The sequence below is a fragment of the Medicago truncatula genome, chromosome 1 (assembly GCF_003473485.1).
Source record: "Medicago truncatula cultivar Jemalong A17 chromosome 1, MtrunA17r5.0-ANR, whole genome shotgun sequence".
NCBI classification, from domain to species: domain Eukaryota; kingdom Viridiplantae; phylum Streptophyta; class Magnoliopsida; order Fabales; family Fabaceae; genus Medicago; species Medicago truncatula.
Window position 1 is genome coordinate 793,555 of NC_053042.1, and position 24,069 is coordinate 817,623.

Genomic DNA, 24,069 nt, shown 5'->3' on the forward strand with positions numbered 1-24,069 from the left:
TTTTTCCATTTTCATTTGGGACAAAAAATTAATATAGTGGTCCTTAATTAGTAACTTGGGGATTCATTTCATTAGGAAAGTAGGGGTCATTATCCTATCTAGCTCTCTTTTTTCATTCCCTCTTATACAAGTCATTAGTTCTTCCAAAATTGCTGAATTAGTTCTTCCCTCTTATACCACTAACTCATTAGTCATATAATTTGATCCGGCTCGTCTTGTTCGGTTTTAAACGGGCTTAGACAGATCGGACCGGTCTGCTTTGTCATCTCTAACAATATTGCGCATGTTAGACAAACTCTTATAATAAAACACAAGTATATTTTTTAAAAATTATTTATAATAAAATACGGAGGGAATAGTTGATAACATTTTTAAAAGTTACCCATGCTTATATCAACATAGAATTTTTAACTTCATTTAAATTATAAGAAAACATAGTAAATATTTGCATAGATGATGAATATAGTAAGGTAATAGCAATAGTGGAGACTTCATCAATAAGCAATCCTATATGATGCTTAAGTATCTATCTCCTCTCCTTCTTTGCCTAAATGCGTTGTACAAAAGTCTTTTCCACTGAAACAGTAGATCATATTGAACACTTTTATGTGTTCCTTGATGATACGATTTGTGAATTTTTTTTTCTTCCTATTTTGAGTTCTAATAATATAATTATGGCAAAGTTATACTATCTTTTGTCGTTTAAGTTATTTTTCAGTTTCACTTTGTTTCTTTTATTTTTTTCATTTCATTTTGATCCACTAATTTATAAACATTAGACAGTTTGATCTTTAAGTTTTTTATGTTTTTTACTTTGTCCCATTAAATTACAAACATAAGACAATTTAGTCTCTTAGATTCAAAACATTGGACCCTTAAGTTATCTTTTTTAATGTCTAATATCTATAATTAAAGGACTAAAGTGTCCAAAGTTTATAATTTAAGAGACTAAATGAAACAAAACAAAAATAAAGGATTAAAGTGTCTAATGTTTGGAACTTACTCTTCAAAAAGGGAAGGTACCAAAGTGAAACCTAAAAAATAACTTAAATACAAAAAGTGTAATTTAGCCTATAATTAATATCGTCACCGGATATAGTTCTCTTACCCACTAGACATAGTTCTCTTTTAGCCTAAACATAACTTCTTTTTTTTTGGTCGAAGCCTAAAAATAACTTAAAAGGATAAAAAAATGTAGCAAAGTGATCTCCGATAATAATAGATCAAATGTGAATTAATTCGTCCCAATTTTTGCAGATGAGTTCTTAATGCTGTTGCAAACTATAAATTCAAGAACAATGATAGACTTTCAACAACTCAAACGATGTTTATACTATTTTTAGTTTAATCATCATATATTTGGGGTATAAAGTACAAAGAGTTTAGCATGCTACATATATACTTTTTTTTTATTTTAACAACGGGACATGTAATTTGTTTTGCTGATATTTGTTATTTGGGAAATATTAACCGGTGCTCTTGGAGCATTAGTTAAGAACTTTAAATGGTAATCTTTTATGTAAGTTTGTGTAATAAAGTGTATTGGAAATTGGAAACTTTGACAATTTTATGAAATGATTATTTAATTTAGAATGCTTAAAAAGTACACCGGAGACACTCAAACCCTTGTTATTTTTAGTCAAATGGTATTTTGAGTAGAGGATGTAAGGTGGTTGGGAGCATGTAAGTTTGGATAACCAAAATTATACCTTATATTCCTACACAACGGGACATCATTTTACAACAACACTCAGACACACAAGCGGATACAATTTACAAAATCATAAACCGAATAATTAAGACCCAAATGTTCTGTTTATTTACTCTTTGAATTTTGAGGATTTTTGTTTTATGTTTACGTTTCAATTTTTTCAATTTCGTCTCTTGAATACACTATTTTTGTCTGCCTCTTGTTTTATCGTTGAATGTGGATTGTATTAAAATGAGGGGTACAAGATGAAGATAAATGGTCTAAGATAATAGACTCTTGTGTTGGTGAAGAAGAATGAATTTGGAAACTATCCCTCTTGTTTTCAAAAAAAAAATTGTGGGGTGAAGTCAAACGATAAAAGGATAAAAAATTTACTTTTCATGATTTGCAGGGGTAAAAGAATAAATATAGGGGTATGCGGTATAATTTCCTGGTTTTAATTGATAAATTGATTACTCAACCATCAGGTGGTTTGTTTATAAAATAAGCCCAACTATGGTTAAATAGTTGGTATCTTTCTTAAGGATCTGCTTTACTGCACCCCATTTTTGCTAATACATACTATTTTTTCTTCTAAGATACAATTGTTCAAAACATCCAAATATAACTTCAAATGGAACTTTTTTATGGGTTGTATGGATGTATTCTTCCAAACATCCAAATATAGTTATTATAACAGCTTATTTACTTCCTCTAAAAAAAATAACATATCATTATTATTATATGAAATTTCTCATGGTTGATGGTATTTCAATAACCTTCACCATTAAGATTTGAAATTCATGAAATAAATTAGTGATACATTTATTGATCTTGGCTGTCTGATATCAAATGAATGATGAAAACTATTTAAAGAGACCTACTGAAAGTGTAAAGTGAGTGACTAATCTCATTCAGATGGTTGGAATTAATTAATGCATGAAATTGTGTTTTTTGTTTTTTTTTAAATGCAGGAATTATGGATCGTTACCTTTAACGTCACACAGTATGTAACAGTCTGACCCTACCCTACCAGTCGACGGTGTTTCTTGTGGTCTTCTCGCTGCATATCTCTAGGATAATGTAGTGCGTTTTCTTCTTTCCGCAAGACTTGGACCCGAGACTTAAGGGATAAATATGATGATACTTGAACTCCCACTATGGCTCTACCAATTGTGCTTCAATAGTCATGATACTTACCCCCTAGGGGTTTGTATTTAAATCCAACGGGAAAAAATTGCTGAATCATCTCAAAAATAGAGAAGAATGCGAGAAGACCATAAGTAACGCTGTCGTCTATTGGGGGGGGGGGCTAGAATTTAGAGTTGCACCAAATTAAGGGCCAAAAGTATAATTGTATGAGCATGGTCTATCATAAATCTTCAACAATAAGTGATAAGTAACGCCGTCGTCTATTGGGGGGGGGGGGGGCTAGAATTTAGAGTTGCACCAAATTAAGGGCCAAAAGTATAATTGTATGAGCATGGTCTATCATAAATCTTCAACAATAAGTGAGGCCTAAAGCAAGTTTTAACATATAAGATTTTTTGTGTGTGTGTGAGCACGCACGGATATATTTTGCTTATAAAATTTAATGAAAACTGATAGGCCTAAAGAAGAGCTTTAGTAACCTTACCCTTAAACTGTCTTGAGTATGAGTCATGTTTATTTAAAAAAAAAAAAAAAAGACTCTAAACATACACAATCACAAATCGAAGGCCAAAACTATAATATTATGAGTCAATTTTATCAAAATGTCACTAAAAATACACATTCAAAGCAATGAGATACTTTGCAATAGGTAAATTATATGAACCCAAAGTAAAAGCAATAAACATTGAGTAAGCTTAGGAAAAGCTTAAAAAACAACACAACAACATTAAGAGTTAAAATTTCTAGGATTTGTTTACCGACTTCTTTGCATACAACCTTCGAACTTGTTTCAGATTGGGCTAAGGCCTAATCTGGGTTAGAATTCAGGTCCAACTGGAAATTGGTGCTCGGCGGATCATATTATAGACACGCCCTAAATTGCACAGGATCATGGTTCGGACAATCAACGTGGACTGTCTAATTTTGATCCAATGTTATGACTACGTGCAGATCATTACATATGTCCCTTGAAAACACATGTATGTCACATTTTACCATAAAGTTACCTAACTCTCTTGATCTCTCATTGACTTGAGTGTCGGAACACATGAAGGTACATCATCCCCCTCTAATGGAGAAAGACTCGTGACAAATCACAATGGAATCCTCCCTTTTCACAGTCACAACCAGCTCTAAGACCATCTTTTTCAAGTTCAAAAGGATCATAACTTATTGCTAAAGAAAATAGATTTTCCATTTGAATGTCATCTTTTACACCACCACGGTCCACGGATGGAGCAAAAATCTTTAATTGTTCATCCATATCTAGAACAACTTCTCTTTTGGGACATAATTGGCATATCTAACACTTCACCATATCATGTGAATGTTGTAGTAATTCTCACAATCATGAAACAAGTAAGATGGTCTCAACAACCTAAAAAAGGAGCAACCCACTACAAAAAAAGATAACACCACTTATTTCGGTACATTTCAACAGTGTATTATTTCTTTGTAATTATTGGTTTTGGAACTTCAATTCTTCAAAGATATTTATTGCCCATATGAGGCATAATACCATTAGACACATCTCCTTTCCTGTGAACTTGATTTTGTCTCTTTTTAAGTACTCGATTTGTATTGTATAGATATATTTGTAGAACGTGGTTGTACAATTCTATGATATTTTCCATTTTGGGAGTTCAAAATTCCCTCTTTCTTAACATCCATGTATGATGAGTTATTTATAAATTTTGTTTGTATCCATTTGTTAATTCCTAGTATCAATGAAAATGATGTGTAGGAATCTTCAAAGTAATTTTTAATCATTGAAACTTCACAACTTTTGACGTGTAGACATTTTTTCATAACCCAAACTTTTAAAATCGACTTGTAAACCGGAGATTACTACCATTTATAAACTTTTGTTGAAACCATACTACACCAAATGTGGCCTCTTAATACAAATTCAATAACAATTTAGTGATTATAATAAAATTATATATCCTTAAAAAAATGAAATAAAATTAAAATAGGTGTGGTGTTCTTCATAATCAGGACCAGCTTTACACGGTTGATTGCGGTTCAGCTGAAGGTGTGACTCATCTTTTTTTAAGCTTCGTTTTTTTTTGGCTCTATTTGGGGAATGATTTTGCATTGGTTAGGCTTTGTTTCAGTTCAACTGGCCTGCATTATCGATCACTTAAATCAGTTTCGTCATCTTAGGGAATCATCTAAGATTTTACGGTTATCATTGCATTTGATTTGACTTTCTTATGTTTTGGTCATATAGAATAAAAGAAAAGAAGAATCTTCAAATACGAGGAGCTTTCTTTAAATCATCTTAAAAAAGTTAAGCTGCTATCATTTGCATGGTTAAAGACAAAATACCCTACTTTTATTTTTGACTACCATTTTTGGCTGCAAGATCCTATTTTATGTTTGGGTGTTATCCTTAACTTTTGTTTTTTCTATATCTTTTTTTTTCCCTCAAACGGTGAACTTTGTATCTATTTTACTTTTTTTAATTCATTCTGCCACACTTACTTGGGTACATACAATTAATTCAAGAATTATTCTTGTTTGGTCAGTAAATCAAATTTAGAGTGCATAAACACACACATATTAAGATACTTCTTTTAATAAAGGGTTTTGTTAAGTGATGTCTATAAAAATTATGTCTTAGAAATATAAGTTTTTATTTTTAATCAAACAATTGACTTTACATTTGGAAAAGTGCATTGTGTGTACACTATGAATTTGGTCTTGTGAAATACAATAGGACCTTAGACATCCTAACTGAATAGTAGCTGAAAAATTAATTAACTTTATGTGACATAATGGTGGAGTGGGGAGACCCCTTAAATCTTAATTAAAGGCAAAAGGAAAGATAGAATAAAGAAATCCATGGCAGTTTGGCACATATTCTAACCTTGATGTGTCCGTCTGCTAGCACATTAAAGGAGCATCGTTGTCAAATATTAGACCTCATCAGAAGAAGGAAGAAACTCTCCAATAATCTATTCTCACAGATCACAAGACATAGAGAGTGGTCAGATATACTATCACAGCAGAAGAGTTATTAGGAGATCAGAGAAAGATATCATTCAAGTTAATTTCATGGACAGAGTTTCTACCATCTTTATCGTATATTGTCCTTGATCTAGACAGATAAAGGCTTCTTGGTCCAGATCAACTTTTTCAGGTTCTTTCCTTCAACACTCTTCCTTTTGATATATGTATGATTAATTAGTTATGTCTTAGAGGATGATTAATTAGTTCTTAAATAAACAAAAATAAAACCCTATTATTTTGCATGTACACCAAGAAATTTTGTCTTCTTAGGGAAAAATAAAACCCTATTACATTACACCTCCAATAACCTGTCTCCATCTATCCTATTTTTTTTAGGGAAAAATAGAGTTTTATGGGAGTATAAAAAAGATGTTATAAAATTTTGTATGTACACCAAGAAAAGTGAGTAATGTAATTAATTAATAAAATCATCTAAAATTTATATTGAGAGTCTTATATTTAAAGAAAAATAAATAGAATGTTGCTTTCATCTAGAGAAAACATGATGAACTTATCACTATTAATTTGAAACGGTTAGATATGGCCTTTAGTTGAATAAAGTGGTGGCTGACAAATAAAGACGTGGGGAAGGGTATTAATTTATATTGTCGTGAAACTTTCAGGAGCAAGTTTCCCGCTGCATATATCATTATTTAAATAAGGATTTTGTTAATGATTGTCGTCGTGATACACTTTGAAGTATTTAAAATATTTTTTTTTTTATAAAAATGTCACATAGTTTGATTTCCAATGTATTGCTATACATATTTTCATAAAAATTTATTATTTAAAAGATTTGAAGAGTGTCATGAAGATATCCGTTAACATTATTCTTCAAATAAATATTCTAAAAAGATCCTATATATAGATATAGAGACAAAAAGATTAAATATATTCTAGTTGTTCAATTTTTTAGAAATTCTATCATCCAATGAAGGTTGGGTCAGGCGAAAAAGACTTTTACAACATGATAAATCAATGTTTAAATTATTGATAATATAAACATAGTAGAATCCGACATTTTCCCAAATATAAAAATAACTTCGTTGGAGAAAACCCAAATTATCATCTCATCCTAACATTAGTAAAAATTGCATTTCTAACATCAAAAACTTTTTAAAAATACATGTAAAATAGTTAAATATTTTTAGCGGTAGTTAACTACCGCTACTTATAATTAGAAAACTGATTTGGTCATTTTCATATGTTTTTAAGAAACATTTAAGCTTCAACATTAGTTATGCTGGTTGGTCCATCTTTATTACCCAAAAGAAAAAGATAGATTGCTGCATCTATTTTGGTTCACATTGATTATTGACTACTACAGTGGTATCTTATATGTTATCTATCCCACCCACATGTATGGATATATGTACATTCTTTAATTCGTGTACAGCCTAATTCTCCACCAACCCCACCGACGATTTAAATGACATAAATATAACAATATTATATTTCTAGAAAAAATCATTTTTTTTTTCTCTGAAAATTTCATTAATTTTGGGTAATTTGATCACATTGATAAGCAGGCACATATATATGTACATGTGTCCTATCCAAATAGTTGTCTTGAGGGTTGTGTAAGAATGGCATGTTCAAGTGAAGGTGGTGGTGAGCCACTGAGTCCAGCTGCAAGGTTATTCCATTCACCATCCTTTAACTGTTATGTGATTGCCATCATTGGTTGCAAGACAAGTATCAATCCTCAAGTCATTAGAGATGGTTTATGTCAAACTATTCTTAAGCATCCTAGGTTCACCAGCAAGCTTGTAAGTCACATACTATCCATCCAACCCTTTTTTTTTTTTACTTAAATTATAGCAACTATTTATGTTGAGTGAAATACTTTTTTTATTTACTGAAACCAATTTAAAAAAAGAAGCAGTAATTAAAACATAGATAAAAGAAGAAAAGAAATACCACGTGGTTGAGACATTCTCCAAGTGTGGGGAGAAACAAGATCAAACCTAAGACAAATGAATAGTCATATTGGTCCCTTGTTTTCTCTTCTCAAGTAGAAAATTTATGTAACATTACAAAACTTGTACTTATAACATATTTTGAAACAGAGAAAATAAACAAACAAACTAGTCTTATATTTTGTAGTTTATGTTTCTCACATGGCCATATCTTTTTTCAACTTGTTGTTACAAATTTCAGGTTAAGAAAGGAAGGAAAACTAGATGGACAGAAACAACAATTGACCTAGACAACCATATCATAGTCCCACAAATAGATTCTAAAATTGATTTCCCAGATAGATTTGTTGAGGACTACATTTCCAATTTCACCAAAACACCACTAGACATATCCAAACCACTATGGGAATTACATCTCCTCAACATCAAAACCTCAAATGCTGAATCAATAGGAATATTTAGAATCCACCATTCACTTGGTGATGGTACCTCTCTCATATCACTTCTCATTGCAGCTACTCGCAAAACTTCTGACCCTAATGCGTTACCAACGGTCCCAACAACGCGAAAGAGAGATGACTCAAATGTACATAATTGTTCGATTATTGTCTCGTTTTGGTTGAGTATTTTGTGGGGGTTGAGATTGATTTGGAACACTATTGTGGATGTTTTGTTGCTTGTTTTAACCATATTGTTCTTTAAGGATACACATACTCCTTTGAAAGGTGCACATGGGGTTGAGCTTAATACCAAGAGATTTGTGTATCTTATGGTTAGTATGGATGATATTAAGCTTGTCAAGGCTGAAATGAAAACGGTGAGTTAATTTTCTTATTTCCATTCATAAATCTATAACCAAGTACAATGTTCCATTTTTATTCTACTTGTTTGTAACAATCTAGGTAGTATCTAAATTTTAGATTGAAGATGTGTTGGGTGTCTTTCACGAAACACACACGAAGATATGATTGCATTCAATCGATTATTTTATTTTAAAAATTAGTATTCATGTGTATGTGTTAGTGGTCCGTGTCAATTTTTTGTGCTTCATATATAGAATTTGGATTATCTGCGATGGACAATCTCACACAATCATTTATTTGTTATTTTGGTGGCCATTAGATCAAGATCAAATAGTTTAGATTTCAAACTCGACTTTTGGATTTAAAAGAAAAATCAAAATCATATAATGAAATCTGAATTGTTTGATCTTGATCTAGCAGGGATCACTTGTGAGTGTAGGCAATCCAAATCCTTCCTATATAACAATGCTACTACAAAATTACTACTACACATAAATCTTTATTCTAAAAAACAATTAAGGAGGTTTTGATTATTGTATGTGTTTGATTACGATAAATGTTGATTAACTAGACCATCAATGACGTTTTGTTGGGGTTGACACAAGCTGGTCTCGCTCGCTACCTGAATAGAGAATATGGTAAGCTTCTAAAAAAAATTCTTTCTAATTCAGCTTTTTCTCAAACTTAGTTTGCATTGCTATTATTAGTTAAACTATTCTTATCTACTAAAACTACCATAATGCTTCAAATTAATCATTTGTTACCTATGTTATACGTCCTTTAAGTAGGTGTGAAAAATGCAAATGACGGTGCTGCAATGAGTAAAAGTGGCATCCCCAAGAACATTCGTCTCAGGGCATCAATTCTAGTTAACATCAGAGCTTCTCCTGGAATCCAGGTAGATTTTATTTCTAAATTAATTGTTAGATATAATGTAATGTCCCCGATTCTGTCAACCGAATTATGCTCACAAGGGACCAAATAAGTTAGTCTAATATGAAGTATTTCTCTTGAAAAAAATCTCTCATACGTAAACACTTTTTTGTTACTGCTTGACATTTATGTGTTACGCTATATAGCAAGGTGGGCAAATGAGATCTACTATGATTCACATCAATTTCACTCAATAATTAATAGAGGGTTACATATTTTCTTGTAAATTTGATGGTTCCATTTTATATACATCTCTATAATTCATAAGTTGTAAAATATATGTAGTCCTTCTACCTTTCTTATGATTAATTTTAATTTCTATAGCAAAAAGTAATTTCAACTAAAGAATATTTATTATTTTATTTTTAGTCAACTAATGTATCATTGCTAGTGATTAATTAGGATCTAGCAGATATGATGGCTGAGAAAGGAAAAGCCAGATGGGGTAATAAGATGGGGTATATAATCTTCCCTTTTAACATTGCTTTACAAGAAGATCCATTGGAATATGTTCGTCAAGCTAAGGCCACAATTGATCGAAAAAAACAATCATTGGAAGCTATTTGCTCTTATGCTTGTGCAAAATTGGTACTCAATTTATTTGGAGTTAAGGTATATATTGACAACAACTTGTATTTTAAATATTTTGGAAAATATTTTTACAACTTGAACTTGCATACAGATTGCTGGTGTCATAACAAGAAGAGTTCTCTTTCACACTACTATGGCTTTTTCTAATGTAGCTGGTCCAGTGGAAGAAATTAGCTTCTATGGACATCCTGTTGCATTTATTGCTCCAAGTGTATATGGACACCCACATGTAAGCTTAAATTTCTTACAATCATTATTGTTTTAGGATGGTTTGAATAGGAGGAAGTGGTTACTATCCCTCTCTAAATTATATATAGTTTTAACATGTTTTGGGGTGGAGTAAGCCTTTTTGAGTTTTTCATTGTCCCTTTTAATGTGGAAAGTTACTCTTCTCACTTGCGAAATTGTTCATTCCTTTATATCAATGACAGATTTTTCAGCGGCATTAACTGCCGCTATCATTTTTAAAATTGATTGAACCGACTTAAAAAGTGATTGAACTGATCTTAAAAGTGTCAGCCGCAGTTAACTACCGCTGATATAATAGAATGAACGATTAATAATAGTTTTTTTTAATGTGATACACCTTTTTTAGAAAGGAAAACTGCAAGAGCTCGTTAAAACCTTTCTATTTCTTCTGCAGGCACTAACTATTCATTTTCAAAGTTACGCCAACCAAATGACCATTTCAATGGCAGTGGATCCAACCATAATTCCAGATCCTTATCTCTTGTGTGATGATTTTGAAGAATCACTCAAACTCATTTGTGATAATGTTGTTAAGAAAAGGCACATTGCTGAAATTATTTAAGATTAAAGAATTTAATTACGAGCTCCTATAAAACTTTCCAATCATCATCAAGTTATTTTAAAATTGGCTTAACAAATAAAGTTATGTAAAAATCGTATAATTTATTTAAATAAACTTCATAAAATGTACTCCAAAACTAAGTGACAATGTTTACTTAACGTACAATGTTGCATATTCTTTTCATGTTAAACCCCACTTAGAAGAGATTCTTGTTGAGAGTTTATAAAGAGGAGTCACTCTTCACATCACAAGCCAATTTTGTGGCCCAACCACCATTCTAAGATGGTATCAGAACCTCTCCAATTAGGTCACGCTATTAGGTCACCCACCATTTATGTCCACGAATCAAATCCAATAGTGCTAGTCGTGAGGGGAGGGTGTGTTAAGAGTCCCAAAATAAAATACTTTTTTCTTTTTGTAAAGGGGAATCAAAATAACATACATATTGCATGCATACTTAGCAAAACTCTTTGTTATTATAATTTTTTCTTCCATTTAAACTATAAACTATAAACTATGATTGATGTTCAAAACGCTTTTTATTATTATATTTTGTCCCATTTCTATGGTTGCTAGATTGAAATATCGTTAGTTATTATGAGAAGAAGTTACTTTGCCAAAGGACGAAGAAAATAAACACGTTTAAAGTACAATCACGATAAGTAGACAAAGACAATCACATTGACTTCGATATGTTTGAAGTACATCCACAGTTATGTACTATATCCGAAATAAGGAATGGATCCCCAATTATTTTCCATCATGTCTTTCACATATGTTCCATTTCATCATATAGAAAAATGGTTTTCATGTAGATTCAATCTCGTTGATTAAAGAAAAAAGTAGGATGAGTTATTAACATAAAAATTGAGTAAAAAAATTAATGGTGGATTCCCATTTTATTTTTACCAAACCTATTTTATTTATTTTTACGCAGGAATAGATAAAACATAGTTTGATTCAATGGAAACTTTTTCTACTGTTACTCAAAGCATGATATAAAACTAAAATACTTTCAACGCAATGTGATTTCACCTAACATAAACCAGGATGGTACTAGAAGTCTACAACTATGTCGAAACATGTACACAAAAGATTATCCCAATAGGTATTTCAAAAGATATATATGAAGTATTTTCAGCACCAACGTTGAAGATAGCTTGTGTATGTAGTAAATCAAAAAAGAGCATGACAAAATCATAGCACCGTTCTACTAAAACTTTGCACCCGAGAAGTCCATGTTAGGATGCTGCAAAACATAAAATTTAGATAAGTGACTTAATTAAGAGCTTTTAAGATAAATTATTTTTATTATAAAAGTACTTATATATAAGTACTTTTAGAAGGCTATCATGGAGAGTTTAAGAAGCTTATAGATATGTCACAAGTTGTTATCCAAACAATCTCACAAGTTTTATCCAAACAGGCCCTCAATAGAAAATGAGAAGACAAAGAAAATGAGTACAAAAATCAATGGTTCACCTGGCTCATAAATTTCTTCATCATTTCCTCTTTCTGAAGCTCCTCGCTTGTAGGAAGGCCCATAGACTTTTGCCTCTGATCAAACTGTTGGAACAATACAGCATAACATTAAACCTATTAGCACCTTAAAAATCCAAAACAATGCAATCTAAATCTGTCTGTCACAAGAATCATCTTGACTCAACCATAGCAAATAACTAGAATGAGTACTCATTTAAGTGCAACGGGATTACACGAAATAAAAAACGATGACAAATTCAAAAACAAATGCAGATTATATAAGTAACTGAAGTAAGAAAAATCAAGTAGTTACCATCATCTTTTCAACGGTCATTCGAGTCTCAGAATCCAGGTCACCAAGTTTGCTGCTTGCAGGTTCAACTTTTTGGGTGTTAATTTCAGGATCACCCTTAACAAGACATTTCCACCAGTCCATTTGATCATGCTTGGTTAAAAGAATAGAAACTGTATTCTGATCCTCTGCAGATATAGGGTTTAAAATAATAATAATAATTAAGTAACACACAAACAAAAGAATAGAAACTGTATTTCTGATTGTAACAGGGATTTTCTACAAACACAATTTAGTAGTTTCATACCTATGCTCCAATAACATTCATCAGGCTTGATAGATTTATATAGCTCCCTCTGAGAAATTTTAAAATCATCAATCAGCAAAGGTATCATAAAAACTTCAAACAAACTAAAAATGTCAAACTCAAGACAGAAAGAACCATCAATTATAAAATGTAAAACAAACAAATGTCATATATCTTTCAACAGTAACTCCTATAACTGAGTAAATGCTTACATCAATAATTGGTGGCTGCCCTTTGAGTCCAACTTTTAGATGGTTCTTCTTAATCTCACAGATGACAAACCCTGATTTTGTTCCATTTGGCACTGGAACATTCACATTCAGCTCTTGCAAAGTTTGAGTCCAGGAATACTTCTCCAAATCCATACCATTACCCTGATTTGGTGCTGTCCATTATAAAAAACAGAATTAATTCCACCACACGCCATCAAATTAGAGAGGGAAGAAAAGGACAGAACACTAGTGTCAAAATCTATTAATAGTCCTAGTCTTGGTATTTAACAAATTATACTCAGATCCATGGTTCGGATTATGGGGGCGTGGAAGTGGATCCAATTGTAATAGACCGGTGTTTTCCATTACCAATCCACTGCAGGATAAGTGGTACAGATTTAGTTATGTGAGAGACGCACACTCTAGGGTATGGCTGTTAGAAATTCAAGTGAGTATGGATTAGACCATAAAATTAAGGTACTTCCTCCGATCACTGTTATAAGCACATGTTCATTTTTCAAGTTTATTGAATACCTAATGTATTTGGACTATAATTATTCAATGAACTTATAAGTTGCTTACAATAGTCACCATGATATATAAAAAAGTGACTCATATATTCAATTCTATTCGATATTTTGGACGGATGATCTCGTCACAGATGGTTTTGATCATTAGCCTATTGTTTATGATTCTACATCATAATAAAAAGTCATAAACTAATTAAAAATTAACATTTTAAGTATCAAGAATCAACATCATCATAGGTTACTCATAATATCATCATATAAATTTCAACCATGCAGCTTATTGTCTATGATTCTCCATTACAATGTAAAACCCTAAAATAATTAACAATTAACATTCTCATCTCAATAATCAATGTATAACTCATATTCTAATCACATAAATTTCAACCATCATTACAAACAAATTTCAATAATAATTACAATGCTTAAAAAAAATATAAACAAGAATTAAATTTAAAATAAAATAAAATAAAAAAACTAGGGCAAAGAATGAAATTCGATAATCTCTTACCAGCCTTCTCATCAATCTTCTCGGTCACCGCCTCGGACTTCTCATCGTTCAATTTTTTCTCAGCAGCAGCCTTTGCTTTCTCCTTAGCAGCAATCTTAGCCTTCTCCGCAGCAACAGACTTAGCTTTCTTAACCCTAGCAGCGCGAACAGCAGACAAAACCACCTTCTCGGCGGAATCCTTATCGAAGAAATTGGTGCTTTCCTTAGCGATGAAGTCGAATACCTTTTCAAGAAAAGTGGTTGGGTTTGAAGGATCAAAGGTGGAAGAGAAGGGAATAGGTTTTGAAGGTTTTGGTTGGGAAGATGATGATGATGAAGTTTTGGTTTGGTTATCGTCTTGGTAATCGGAGATGATCGCCATTGTTGATTGAGTTTGTTAGGGTTTTGAAAAGAGAATACGGAGAAAAAGAGAAAGTGAAGTTTGAGAGTTTTTCAAGTTATGTGAAGAAAACATGCGTGAAGGGTTTTGATATATATAGTAGAAAACATGTACTTTTGGAAACTTCTAGAATCTATCTTTTTCTCGGTTTACGTACTTGAGCCCAAGCCCGTTTAGCTCGTAAGTTTGTTTTCAATTTATTTTCAAAATCTTGATTTATTTTTTTTTAAGGAAAAGATTTTTTTTAATTAGAAAGTGAATTTTTGTAGATAGACGTGATGTCAAAACCATCATAAACTCACACATATGAGGTACTGGAGTTTAAACCCCGATCATGACGTCTGGCCTAACAATTTTGATATTTTTGCAAGTTGAGTTAAGTTTTGGAGTCAAGTAAACATTTTTTTCTTTCATTTAACACACTTAATTGTTAAAGTTATATGTAACATAATTGTAAATCATAGAAGAAATTAGGCCAAATCTACCAAAAAAAAAAAAAAAATTAGGCCAATCAATATTTTAATAAAGATTGTAAATAAAAAAGAGTTTATCAAGTTTATACTACTTGACCAAAAAAAATAGCTTATCTTTTATGTTTTCCTCTTTTTGCATTTTTTTTTATCTTTGACTATGTGATCGTCTTTCCGCTCTTTTTATTGTACTAATATTTAAAAATTATTAATGATATTTTTTTATATAATTTTGAATTAGATTAAAACTAAAAATATAAATGTTTGTTGCTTTCAAGTTATATTAAACCAAACTAATCATGATTATTTATTTCAATGACACCAACAATATAACAAAAAAAATATAATCTACATTCTTTATTTTTAATGACACAACAACGATCTTTATTATAGAAAAAAATTGTTTAAGAATATAATTGGGATAATGAAAAAGTAAGTATAAATATACTCATTTACTTTGTTACACTTTTTAAATGATAAGGAAAAAAAATCAGACATAAATATATTCATATCATGTTTGTTACATATTTTTTCAATATTTAAATTTATTCTTATCTATTTGTTGCATGTGTTATTTGTCTTCAAAATTGAATGGGTTTTTGGAAAGAGGTAAAGTCAACTCAAAAGAGCTAAAAAAATATTATTTTCTTTATATCTATACTATATAATCTGTACTTCTATACTATATATCAAGAAAACTACCTCTTTCAATATTTTTGGGTTGGACTGTTCCTTTCAAAAATACCCTCAATTTTCAATACAGATAACACATCTAACAAATAGATAAGAATAAATATAAATATTAAAATACAAGTGTAACAAACACAAGAGCCCAATCTTTTCCTTTATAATTTAAAAAGTGTAACAAACTAGATGAGTGTATCTGTACTTACTTTTTCATTATCCCAATTATACCCTTAAACAATAATTTTTTCTATAATAAAGACTGTTGTTGGTGTCATTGAAAAAAAAAATTAGATTATATTTTTTTGTTATATTATTGGTTTCATTGAAATAGATAATCATGATTAGTTTGAGTTGTTATAATTTGAAATCAAAAAACATTTATATTTTTTATTTTGAATCAAAATTAAAATTTCATAAAAAAACACCGTTTATAATTTTCAAACGTTAGTATTTAATAAAAAGAGTGTGTCTGGCTTTATGCTAGTATATATATATATATATATATATATATATATATATATATATATATATATATATATATATATATATATATATATAAAGTCATATGTAACATATAAATCACATTGCAAAGAATAATATAATATTTTTTTCCTCTTCTATCCTTCAGTTCTTCTCTTTATTCTTGTTCCATTGAAATAGTTTTCATAACAAAAACAATCATTGCTGTCCCTCATCATCATCACCGGTTCCCAATTTCACCGTGGAACTCAAACCTTGAGGTACCTTCCAATCCGTTAATCTCTATATTTTTCTCATTTTTCAGGAGTTAGAAACAAACTACAAAGACAACAACTTCGGTGGTAGAAAATTTGAAAACTAATTCATCACTATAATTTGTTTCAAAAAGAGGGTAAACCTAAGGTTTGGGAAACTCAAGACAAAAATTCAACGATTTCTTATTAAAAAAAAAAAGTATTAATAATATGTAGATATTTGAACCTCTTAACTATTTGGTTTAGTGTTTGATCTATGATCGGTGCATATGAAAAAATATTTGTCGGGAGTGATAAAATTTAAATGGATATCATTTATGATATAAGTTATCTTGAGAGGGGATTAGTTTGTGGAGTCATGATTTAGTTATAAAAAAAAACTCTGGAGAGAGCTTATCATAAAACCCCTTTTACCAAAAGAAGTATTTGTTATGCTAAAATTTGATCCATTTTTTATATAGTGTTTGGCAAATAGAAAAATGGCAGCATGGAGCTCAGATGGTCCTGAAGGACTTGTACAAAATGTATATCAACAATATCTAAACTTTGTTTTACAAGTATCCATTTTAGGGAATGCTTGCATGAAAAAAGAAAAAGAGTAATATGCATTTACAGTGCCACCATACATTGTTTGCTTTCTTAGCTTTTCTTGAGAGTTCCCTGTAAAACATTGAAGTCAACAATGTGAAAGAAAAGTGAAGTGCATAAACTAATTTGATGTTTTAACCCTCATCAGAAATTCTATTGAAATAGTAGCAGATATGATTTTATGGACTCTCAGGGAGGGGTAACATCAATAATTAATCAATATGTTTTCTTTGCTACTATTTTACCATTAATGATATTAATATTCTACTAGTTTGTCAATGAAATGTATCAAGACAGACCATATTTAAGTTAACTAAAATGAGACTAATAAGTTTGGATGCATGTATAAAAGTATCTAGTGGTCAAAGATACAAACATTAAAGTTACAAAAGTCAGTTTGATTATATACAATAATACAAGTCATTTTTACAGTACCTATCTCGACTCTATCTATTGTCGTCCCTCTTCCTACTATTATGAACTCAAAAAAAGGGAAGGAAATATGTATGCGATAGTTGATTACCTATAGGAAGTCATGACTTCAGGATCTCTTAAAAGCCGTTTTCGGCACAAGACATTAACAATGAGGAGGTATAGAAGCTGCCACATAATGTAAGCTGCTAAGGGTACCAGAAACATTAATGTTGTGAATTCGGACAAAATCACACCAATGAATAACAAAGATGTGTGGAGCAAAGGAAGTGGTAACCAATAGATAAAGTGTCTCCAAGCAACAACAACAAAAACAGACCTAAATCTAAGTGTAGAGCAACACCACAAGCATAATCAAAGCAATAAAGATAAGCAATGAAAGAAAGGAACAAACACATCAAGATTGTTGACCCAATTCGGTCCAATATGACCTAATCTGGGGGAGAGAGTAGCTCTCCAATCCACTAAGATGAAAGTGTTACAAAAGTACAAGACGAAATCGTTGGCTCATAGGCAACTCTTGAAACAACAACTCTATTCATTCAAGATGCTGGAGTCTAAATCAATCTCGGAGCAATTGGCGGAATTTAACAAAATTCTTGATGATTTGGCCAACATTGAAGTTAATATGGAAGATGAGGATAAGGCTTTGTTGTTACTTTGTTCATTACCAAAGTCTTTTGAGCATTTCAAGGATACCATCCTTTATGGTAAGGAGGGCACCACTACTTTGGAGGAGATCCAATCGGCTTTGAGAACCAAGAAGTTGACCAAGTCCAAGGACTTGAGAGCGAATGAAAACAGTGAAGGCCTTTGTGTTTCAAGAGGAAATGGTGGAGGTAGAGGTAACCGAGGAAGCTCAAAGAGCGGTAACAAGGAAAGGTATAAGTGCTTTAAGTGTCACAAGTTTGGTCACTTTAAGAGGGATTTTTCGGAGGACAATGAGAACTTCGCGCAAGTTGTGTCCGAGGAGTATGAGGATGCGGGTGCTTTGGTGGTGAGTTGTTGGGAGGATGATGAAGGTGAGGTTTCTCACCTTGATATTGATGCCTTGTAGAGTGGTGTTCGTCTTGAGAGACATTAAACACTCAACATCAGCTTGGGGAGGCGGTGGGAAGAATACTGAAGGATAGCCTGGAGAGGCGGTGTGAATAATACTCGTGATCAACCTTTGAGGTGGAGTTGCAAGGTGAAGGCATAGTGTGTATACGCATTTGGAAGTTGAGGTAGATAAAGCTCAACTTGAGGTGGAGTTGATAACACCGGAAATGGTACCACTATGGAGGCCTTGGGTGTTTATGCTCTAGTTGTGAGCATGTGAATTCTTCATGAGGACGGAAGGCATTCCGGGGTTTGAAGACTGTATGGTGTGGCTTGTGTGATTACCTAAAAGACCAAGGGTGATTGGATGCAAGGTGATCTTCAAGGAAGCGGGAGACGTTCCGTGGTTGAAGAGATTTTGGTGTAGACTTGTGGAGCTACTTGGTGTAGTTGGATGCAAGGAAATGCAAAAGGAGAATGGTGGTTGATGGTTAAAGTTCCATCACCATCAATTTAGAGTCAAGGTGGAGAAATGTTGAAATGTGTCTCAAAATTGAAGTTGAAGTTTGGAAAAATCGTGGCACGTTTGTAGGGAAACTGGCACGATTGAATGGTTCAGTTTTTGATTGCCATTGAAAAAATCGTGGCACGACCCAGGAGGAACGTGGCACGATGCAGGAGATAAGATCAAGTATTGTACTGCTACCAACTCCATCGTGGCACGATGGGCTCGAAACGTTCCTGAACACTATTTAAGGATTCATTCTTCATTTTTTTGGTAAGAGCTTCAAGAGAGAGAAACTAGGGAAATCAAAGGAGGTAACTTTAGGGTTGATGGTCTTTGATTAGGGTTCTCTTGAGGGGTTCTCTTGGGTTGGGAAACATTGTAAACACTTTGGGTGAGTGAAAATCGGATATTGTGTTTGTTACATTTTTTTAAAATATTGTGTTTGTACATATAATCATCCATTATTTTTTTTAAATGATAAAGAAAAAATCGGATATATATAGTTTGTTACATTTTGTTTTAATATTTGAATTTACTTTTATCTATACATTATATGTATTATTTGTATTCAAAATTGAGGGTAATCTTAGAAGGAGAAAAAGTCAGCCCAAATGAGCCAAAAGGGAAAATTTTCTTTATATATATAGTATAGAAGTATAGATGTATACAAATTAGATACAAAGAATTTGAAAAGAGAGACACGCTAATTTCAAATTTTTTCATGGAGTTATGTGTAGCAGAAAAACGGGGTAATGTGATATCTATTTTTGTTGTGAACGTTGAGAGAATTAAAGAAGTCAATAATGTTTGAGAAGTTGTTTTCACTCATTTCAACGGTCACTTCAAATTTTTTCTGTTAGTGCGATCAGGTGTGGAAAATTTCCAGTTTAAAACTCTCATCTCTATGGATGTGTCTGAACTTGAGGTTCCCTTTAGTGAGGAAGAGATGAAGAGGGCGGTGTGAGATTACGGTAGTTTCAAAAGTCTATAACTGGATGGCATCAATTTCAGTTTTGTCGGGATTTTTGGGTCGAGCTCAAACATGATGTTATGAGGTTCATTGTTGATTTTTATGGTAATAGCAGGTTGGTGAAAGGTTCTAACTGCATTTTTATTACTTTGATTCATAAGGTGAAGTGTCCCTAAAAGTTATATATTTTCATATGATTAGTACAAAGTTTCCACCGCCGCTTAACATTGATTCATCTCTGTCGGGAAACGTGTGGGACTCATAAGGTGAATTCTTCTCTTTCAACCATATATTTTTCATACGCACGAGCCAGAAGTCAAATCTCTGAACACATGCTTAAGGGGGAAAAGTTTGTTACCACTTGAACCAATCCATAATTTAAGATGAGAGATTGTGTGTTATTTTATAAATAATATAATAAGCTTAATTGCAGTATTAATCCTGTTATTCCGACAAAACATCAATTTTGGTCATGAGATTTTTAACTGTGTAATTTTGGTCCACCACTTCAAAAAATTTCATCAATCAATGATTTTGACCATCTAATTTGAAGGCGTGAAAATATATTTCGTGACTTGACATAGAGAGCTACAAAACAAAGGATGTTAAATTGAATTGAGGGCTCAAGGTCAATCTTAGAGATCTTAAAAAGATCAATGAGAATAATACAATGGACTGGACGCGAACAATTTACTACAACGTCATCGGATGATCAAAATCATGAATTGATAAAAAAAATTGAAACAGAAGACCAAATTTGGGCAATTAGAAAAGAGAGCAAAAGTTTAGAAGTTCTAGCTCAACTGGAAAATGCCGAATTACAAGGTCGAACGTCGTGACTCAGGTTCGAACCTAGGACCTGACAGTTGTGTGTGAGTTTAATTTCAGTGAATTACCAATTCATCTAAGACGGAAAAAAAAATAGAGAGCAAAATTAAGGTTTTTCCAAAATATGAGGATAAAATTGCATTTAAGCCTATATAATATTTTTTTAGAAATAACATTATATAATTTGATTTGTCAAAAAAAACATTATATAATTTGAATGAAATAATAAAAAATTGATAAAATCGTAAAATATCTCCAACTACTCTTTTTTGAAAAGTTCCCTATTACTTTTAAAAATTTCTTATCTGCTTTTTATACATAAAAATAAGCTTATTTTTTTAATTAATATATTTTTTAATAAAAAGTAAAATTATATTTCTAAATAAAATAAAATATTTCTAAAAATATTTAGTCAAAAAATAAATAAATCTTTTTGAAAATATATTTGAAACTAACTTATTTGTTTGATCGTTTTCTATATAAATAAATCAAAAACCCTCGAGTTGTTTGCACTTTGCAAAATCTTTAACTTCTTCACTCTCCTCTCCTTTCTTTCTCAAACTTCGTTCAATCGTTAACAAAGAAAAACTCAACAATGGCGATCATCTCCGATTACCAAGACGAAACCCAAACTCCCTCATCATCTTCTCAACCAAAACCTTCGAAAACTATTCCCTTTTCTTCCACCTTTGATCCTTCAAAACCAACTGCTTTTCTTGAAAAGGTATTCGACTTCATCGCTAAGGAAAGTACTGATTTCTTCGATAAGGATTCGGCTGAGAAGATGGTTTTGTCTGCTGTTCGTGCTGCGAAGGTGAAGAAAGCCAAGGCTGTTGCTGCTGAGAAGGCTAAGATTGCTTCCCAGGAGAAAGCAAAGGCTGCTGCGGGGATAAAAGTGAACGATGAGAAGTCCGGGGTTGGGACGGAGAAGAAGGATGGGGAAAGTGGCTTAGCAGGTAAGAAAATAACGAATTTCATTCTTTGCCCTAGCTTTTTTATTTGTTTGATTATCTGTTATTACTTATTTTTTGAAAGTGTTGTAATTATTATTGAACTATTAGTCATGATCCTTGTGTTATTGATGTCTTGTTGAGTATTTTAGAATGTTTTTTTATGAATGATAACAATTGTGTCTGTTTGACATTTTTATATGATTATAACATGAGTTTTGATACTAATTCTTGAGCTGAGAATGTTAGTTGTTTATTAATTTCATGGTTTGTTTTATTGTAATGGAGAGTCATAGTCAATAGGATAATGATCTATGAAACACTGTTACGGACTTAAGACACGTAAAAATTAATAAGCGAATGAGTTTATTGAACTTATCACAGTTGTCCGACACATGTTAGACATCATAGACGTCATCTATCATAAGTGTATGTGCTATAAAGCTAATGACCTAGACAATCCATCAACAAACAGCGACGAAGCTGGTTGGAAACCGTTTAAATACTAGGAATCAATTTGATTGTGCATGATGGAATCAATTTTGTGTTTTATATCACTTAACTATTCATTAGCTACTGGAATAGTAACAAATAACACTAAATGGTTATCAACTTTACTATTTTAAGGTTTTTTTACACCTTTGTTCTTTATAATGGACAGCTCCAAATCAAGGTAATGGCATGGATCTGGAGAAATATTCCTGGACTCAAACTTTGCAAGAGCTCAATGTGAATGTTCCGGTGCCAAATGGAACAAAATCAGGGTTTGTCATCTGTGAGATAAAGAAGAATCATCTAAAAGTTGGACTCAAAGGGCAGCCACCAATTATTGATGTAAGCTTTTACTCAGTTATATATTCGCAGTTACTATCAAAAGATAAATCTTACCTGCGACATATATTTGTGTTATTTTTGAAATTGATCGTTCCTTTTATCTTTCAATCTGTAATTTTTAGTTTGTTTGAAGTTTTTGTGATGTCTGTGCTAATTCATCATGATTTGAAATTTCCTAGGGGGAGCTGTATAAATTTATCAAGGCTGATGAATGTTATTGGAGCATAGGTATTTGACTATTACTAAATTGCATTTGTGGAAAATCCTTTTTTATGTGACCATAATTCCATGATGGATTTGATACTTTTAAATTTTGGTGTTTTGCTAATTATTTTGAAAACTATGTTTGCAGAGGATCAAAGTACAGTTTCTATTCTTTTAACCAAACATGATCAAATGGACTGGTGGAAATGTTTGGTAAAGGGTGATCCTCTAATTAACACCCAAAAAGTTGAACCTGAGAGCAGCAAACTTGGTGAACTGGATTCCGAGACTCGAATGACCGTTGAAAAGATGATGGTAACTAGTTTGTTTTTGAATATGTCATCGTATTTGTTTCGCATGATCCGTCTTAATTAATGTTATCTTGTATTGTTCAACAGTTTGATCAGAGACAGAAGTCTATGGGCCTTCCTACAAGCGAGGAGCTCGAGAAACAGGAAATGATGAAGAAATTTATGAGTCAGGTAAGCCGCATTTGCCATCTATCGACATATATAAGCATTTGTGAGATTGTTTTGGAGAGCTTATGGAAACAGCTTCTAACATATGTATAAATTGTTTATAACTTATATGAAAACAGTTTCACTTTATTTTACCTTTTTATTATAGAAATTATTTATATATAAGCACTTTTATGCTATTATCCCTTACTTAATTTGCTTACCTTGATTTTATGTTTTGCAGCATCCTAACATGGACTTCTCTGGTGCAAAATTATCTTAGAAAGTTAGAATGATGCTATCCTCAATGTTGGTGCTGAAAGTATTACATACATCTCTTTTGAAATACATTATGGGATCATTTAGTGATAATATTTAGTGCTTATGTTTTGACATAGTTCTAGTGCAAACATCGATGTTTATGTTTGGAGAAATCACATTGACTTGAACATATTTTTGAGTTTTTTTTATGATGCTTTCAGTAACATTAAGAAAAAGATAATTCTCCATGGAATCAAACTAAGTTTTATGTGTTCATGCGTAAAAATAAATATTAACTACTAAAATATGAAGGAGATGGTTGAACTATGAAGCCCGCATACTTCCAACACGGAGATGTATCCGCATCAAATACAAGTTGGATATTGATACTTTGCATATACTTGCATACCCGTTAAGTATGAATTAATTATTTTAATTTTTTAAAAATATTTTATCGGATATTTAAAGATAACTCTA

At 31.8% G+C, this 24,069-nt stretch overlaps 3 protein-coding genes across 4 annotated transcripts; 2 read left to right on the forward strand and 1 right to left on the reverse strand.

The window, feature by feature from the left end:
• The first annotated feature begins 5,674 nt into the window (after positions 1-5,674).
• Positions 5,675-10,958, forward strand: LOC11430559 (O-acyltransferase WSD1). Of its 2 annotated transcripts, XM_024775197.2 has the most exons (8): positions 5,675-5,987; positions 7,387-7,626; positions 8,018-8,593; positions 9,151-9,217; positions 9,365-9,477; positions 9,915-10,124; positions 10,195-10,332; positions 10,747-10,958. In XM_024775197.2, exons 2-8 carry the CDS (start codon positions 7,444-7,446, stop codon positions 10,912-10,914), a joined length of 1,455 nt encoding a protein of 484 aa, XP_024630965.1. In that variant the 5' UTR covers positions 5,675-5,987; positions 7,387-7,443; the 3' UTR covers positions 10,915-10,958. The 2 variants fall into 2 exon arrangements, with proteins under 2 accessions (XP_024630965.1, XP_003588522.1); XM_003588474.4 differs by lacking the exon at positions 5,675-5,987 and having other exon boundaries at positions 7,444-7,626; positions 9,368-9,477; positions 10,747-10,914.
• A 910-nt stretch (positions 10,959-11,868) lies between these two features.
• On the reverse strand, positions 11,869-14,691 carry LOC11431318 (protein BOBBER 1). Its single transcript, XM_003588475.3, has 6 exons — positions 14,249-14,691; positions 13,208-13,380; positions 12,996-13,044; positions 12,710-12,876; positions 12,397-12,480; positions 11,869-12,163 (listed from the first exon to the last, which is right to left on the reverse strand). The coding sequence occupies exons 1-6, from the start codon at positions 14,607-14,609 to the stop codon at positions 12,128-12,130; spliced, it is 870 nt and encodes a 289-aa protein (XP_003588523.1). The 5' UTR covers positions 14,610-14,691; the 3' UTR covers positions 11,869-12,127.
• A 6,718-nt stretch (positions 14,692-21,409) lies between these two features.
• On the forward strand, positions 21,410-23,835 carry LOC25481856 (protein BOBBER 1). The gene is made up of 6 exons (XM_013610246.3): positions 21,410-21,841; positions 22,497-22,669; positions 22,849-22,897; positions 23,022-23,188; positions 23,272-23,355; positions 23,576-23,835. Exons 1-6 carry the CDS (start codon positions 21,481-21,483, stop codon positions 23,612-23,614), a joined length of 873 nt encoding a protein of 290 aa, XP_013465700.1. The 5' UTR covers positions 21,410-21,480; the 3' UTR covers positions 23,615-23,835.
• Positions 23,836-24,069: the final 234 nt, after the last annotated feature.

Coding starts and splice junctions, on each gene's coding strand:
- LOC11430559 (XM_024775197.2), top strand. CDS start 7,444: ATGGCATGTTCAAGTGAAGGTGGTGGTGAGCCACTGAGTCCAGCTGCA. Junction 9,478..9,914: donor GAGCTTCTCCTGGAATCCAG/GTAGATTTTATT, acceptor GTGATTAATTAG/GATCTAGCAGATATGATGGC. Junction 10,125..10,194: donor TCAATTTATTTGGAGTTAAG/GTATATATTGAC, acceptor ACTTGCATACAG/ATTGCTGGTGTCATAACAAG.
- LOC11431318 (XM_003588475.3), bottom strand. CDS start 14,609: ATGGCGATCATCTCCGATTACCAAGACGATAACCAAACCAAAACTTCA. Junction 13,381..14,248: donor GAAGATTGATGAGAAGGCTG/GTAAGAGATTAT, acceptor TATAATGGACAG/CACCAAATCAGGGTAATGGT. Junction 12,164..12,396: donor TGAAGAAATTTATGAGCCAG/GTGAACCATTGA, acceptor TATGTTTTGCAG/CATCCTAACATGGACTTCTC.
- LOC25481856 (XM_013610246.3), top strand. CDS start 21,481: ATGGCGATCATCTCCGATTACCAAGACGAAACCCAAACTCCCTCATCA. Junction 22,898..23,021: donor TGAATGTTATTGGAGCATAG/GTATTTGACTAT, acceptor CTATGTTTGCAG/AGGATCAAAGTACAGTTTCT. Junction 23,189..23,271: donor TGACCGTTGAAAAGATGATG/GTAACTAGTTTG, acceptor ATTGTTCAACAG/TTTGATCAGAGACAGAAGTC.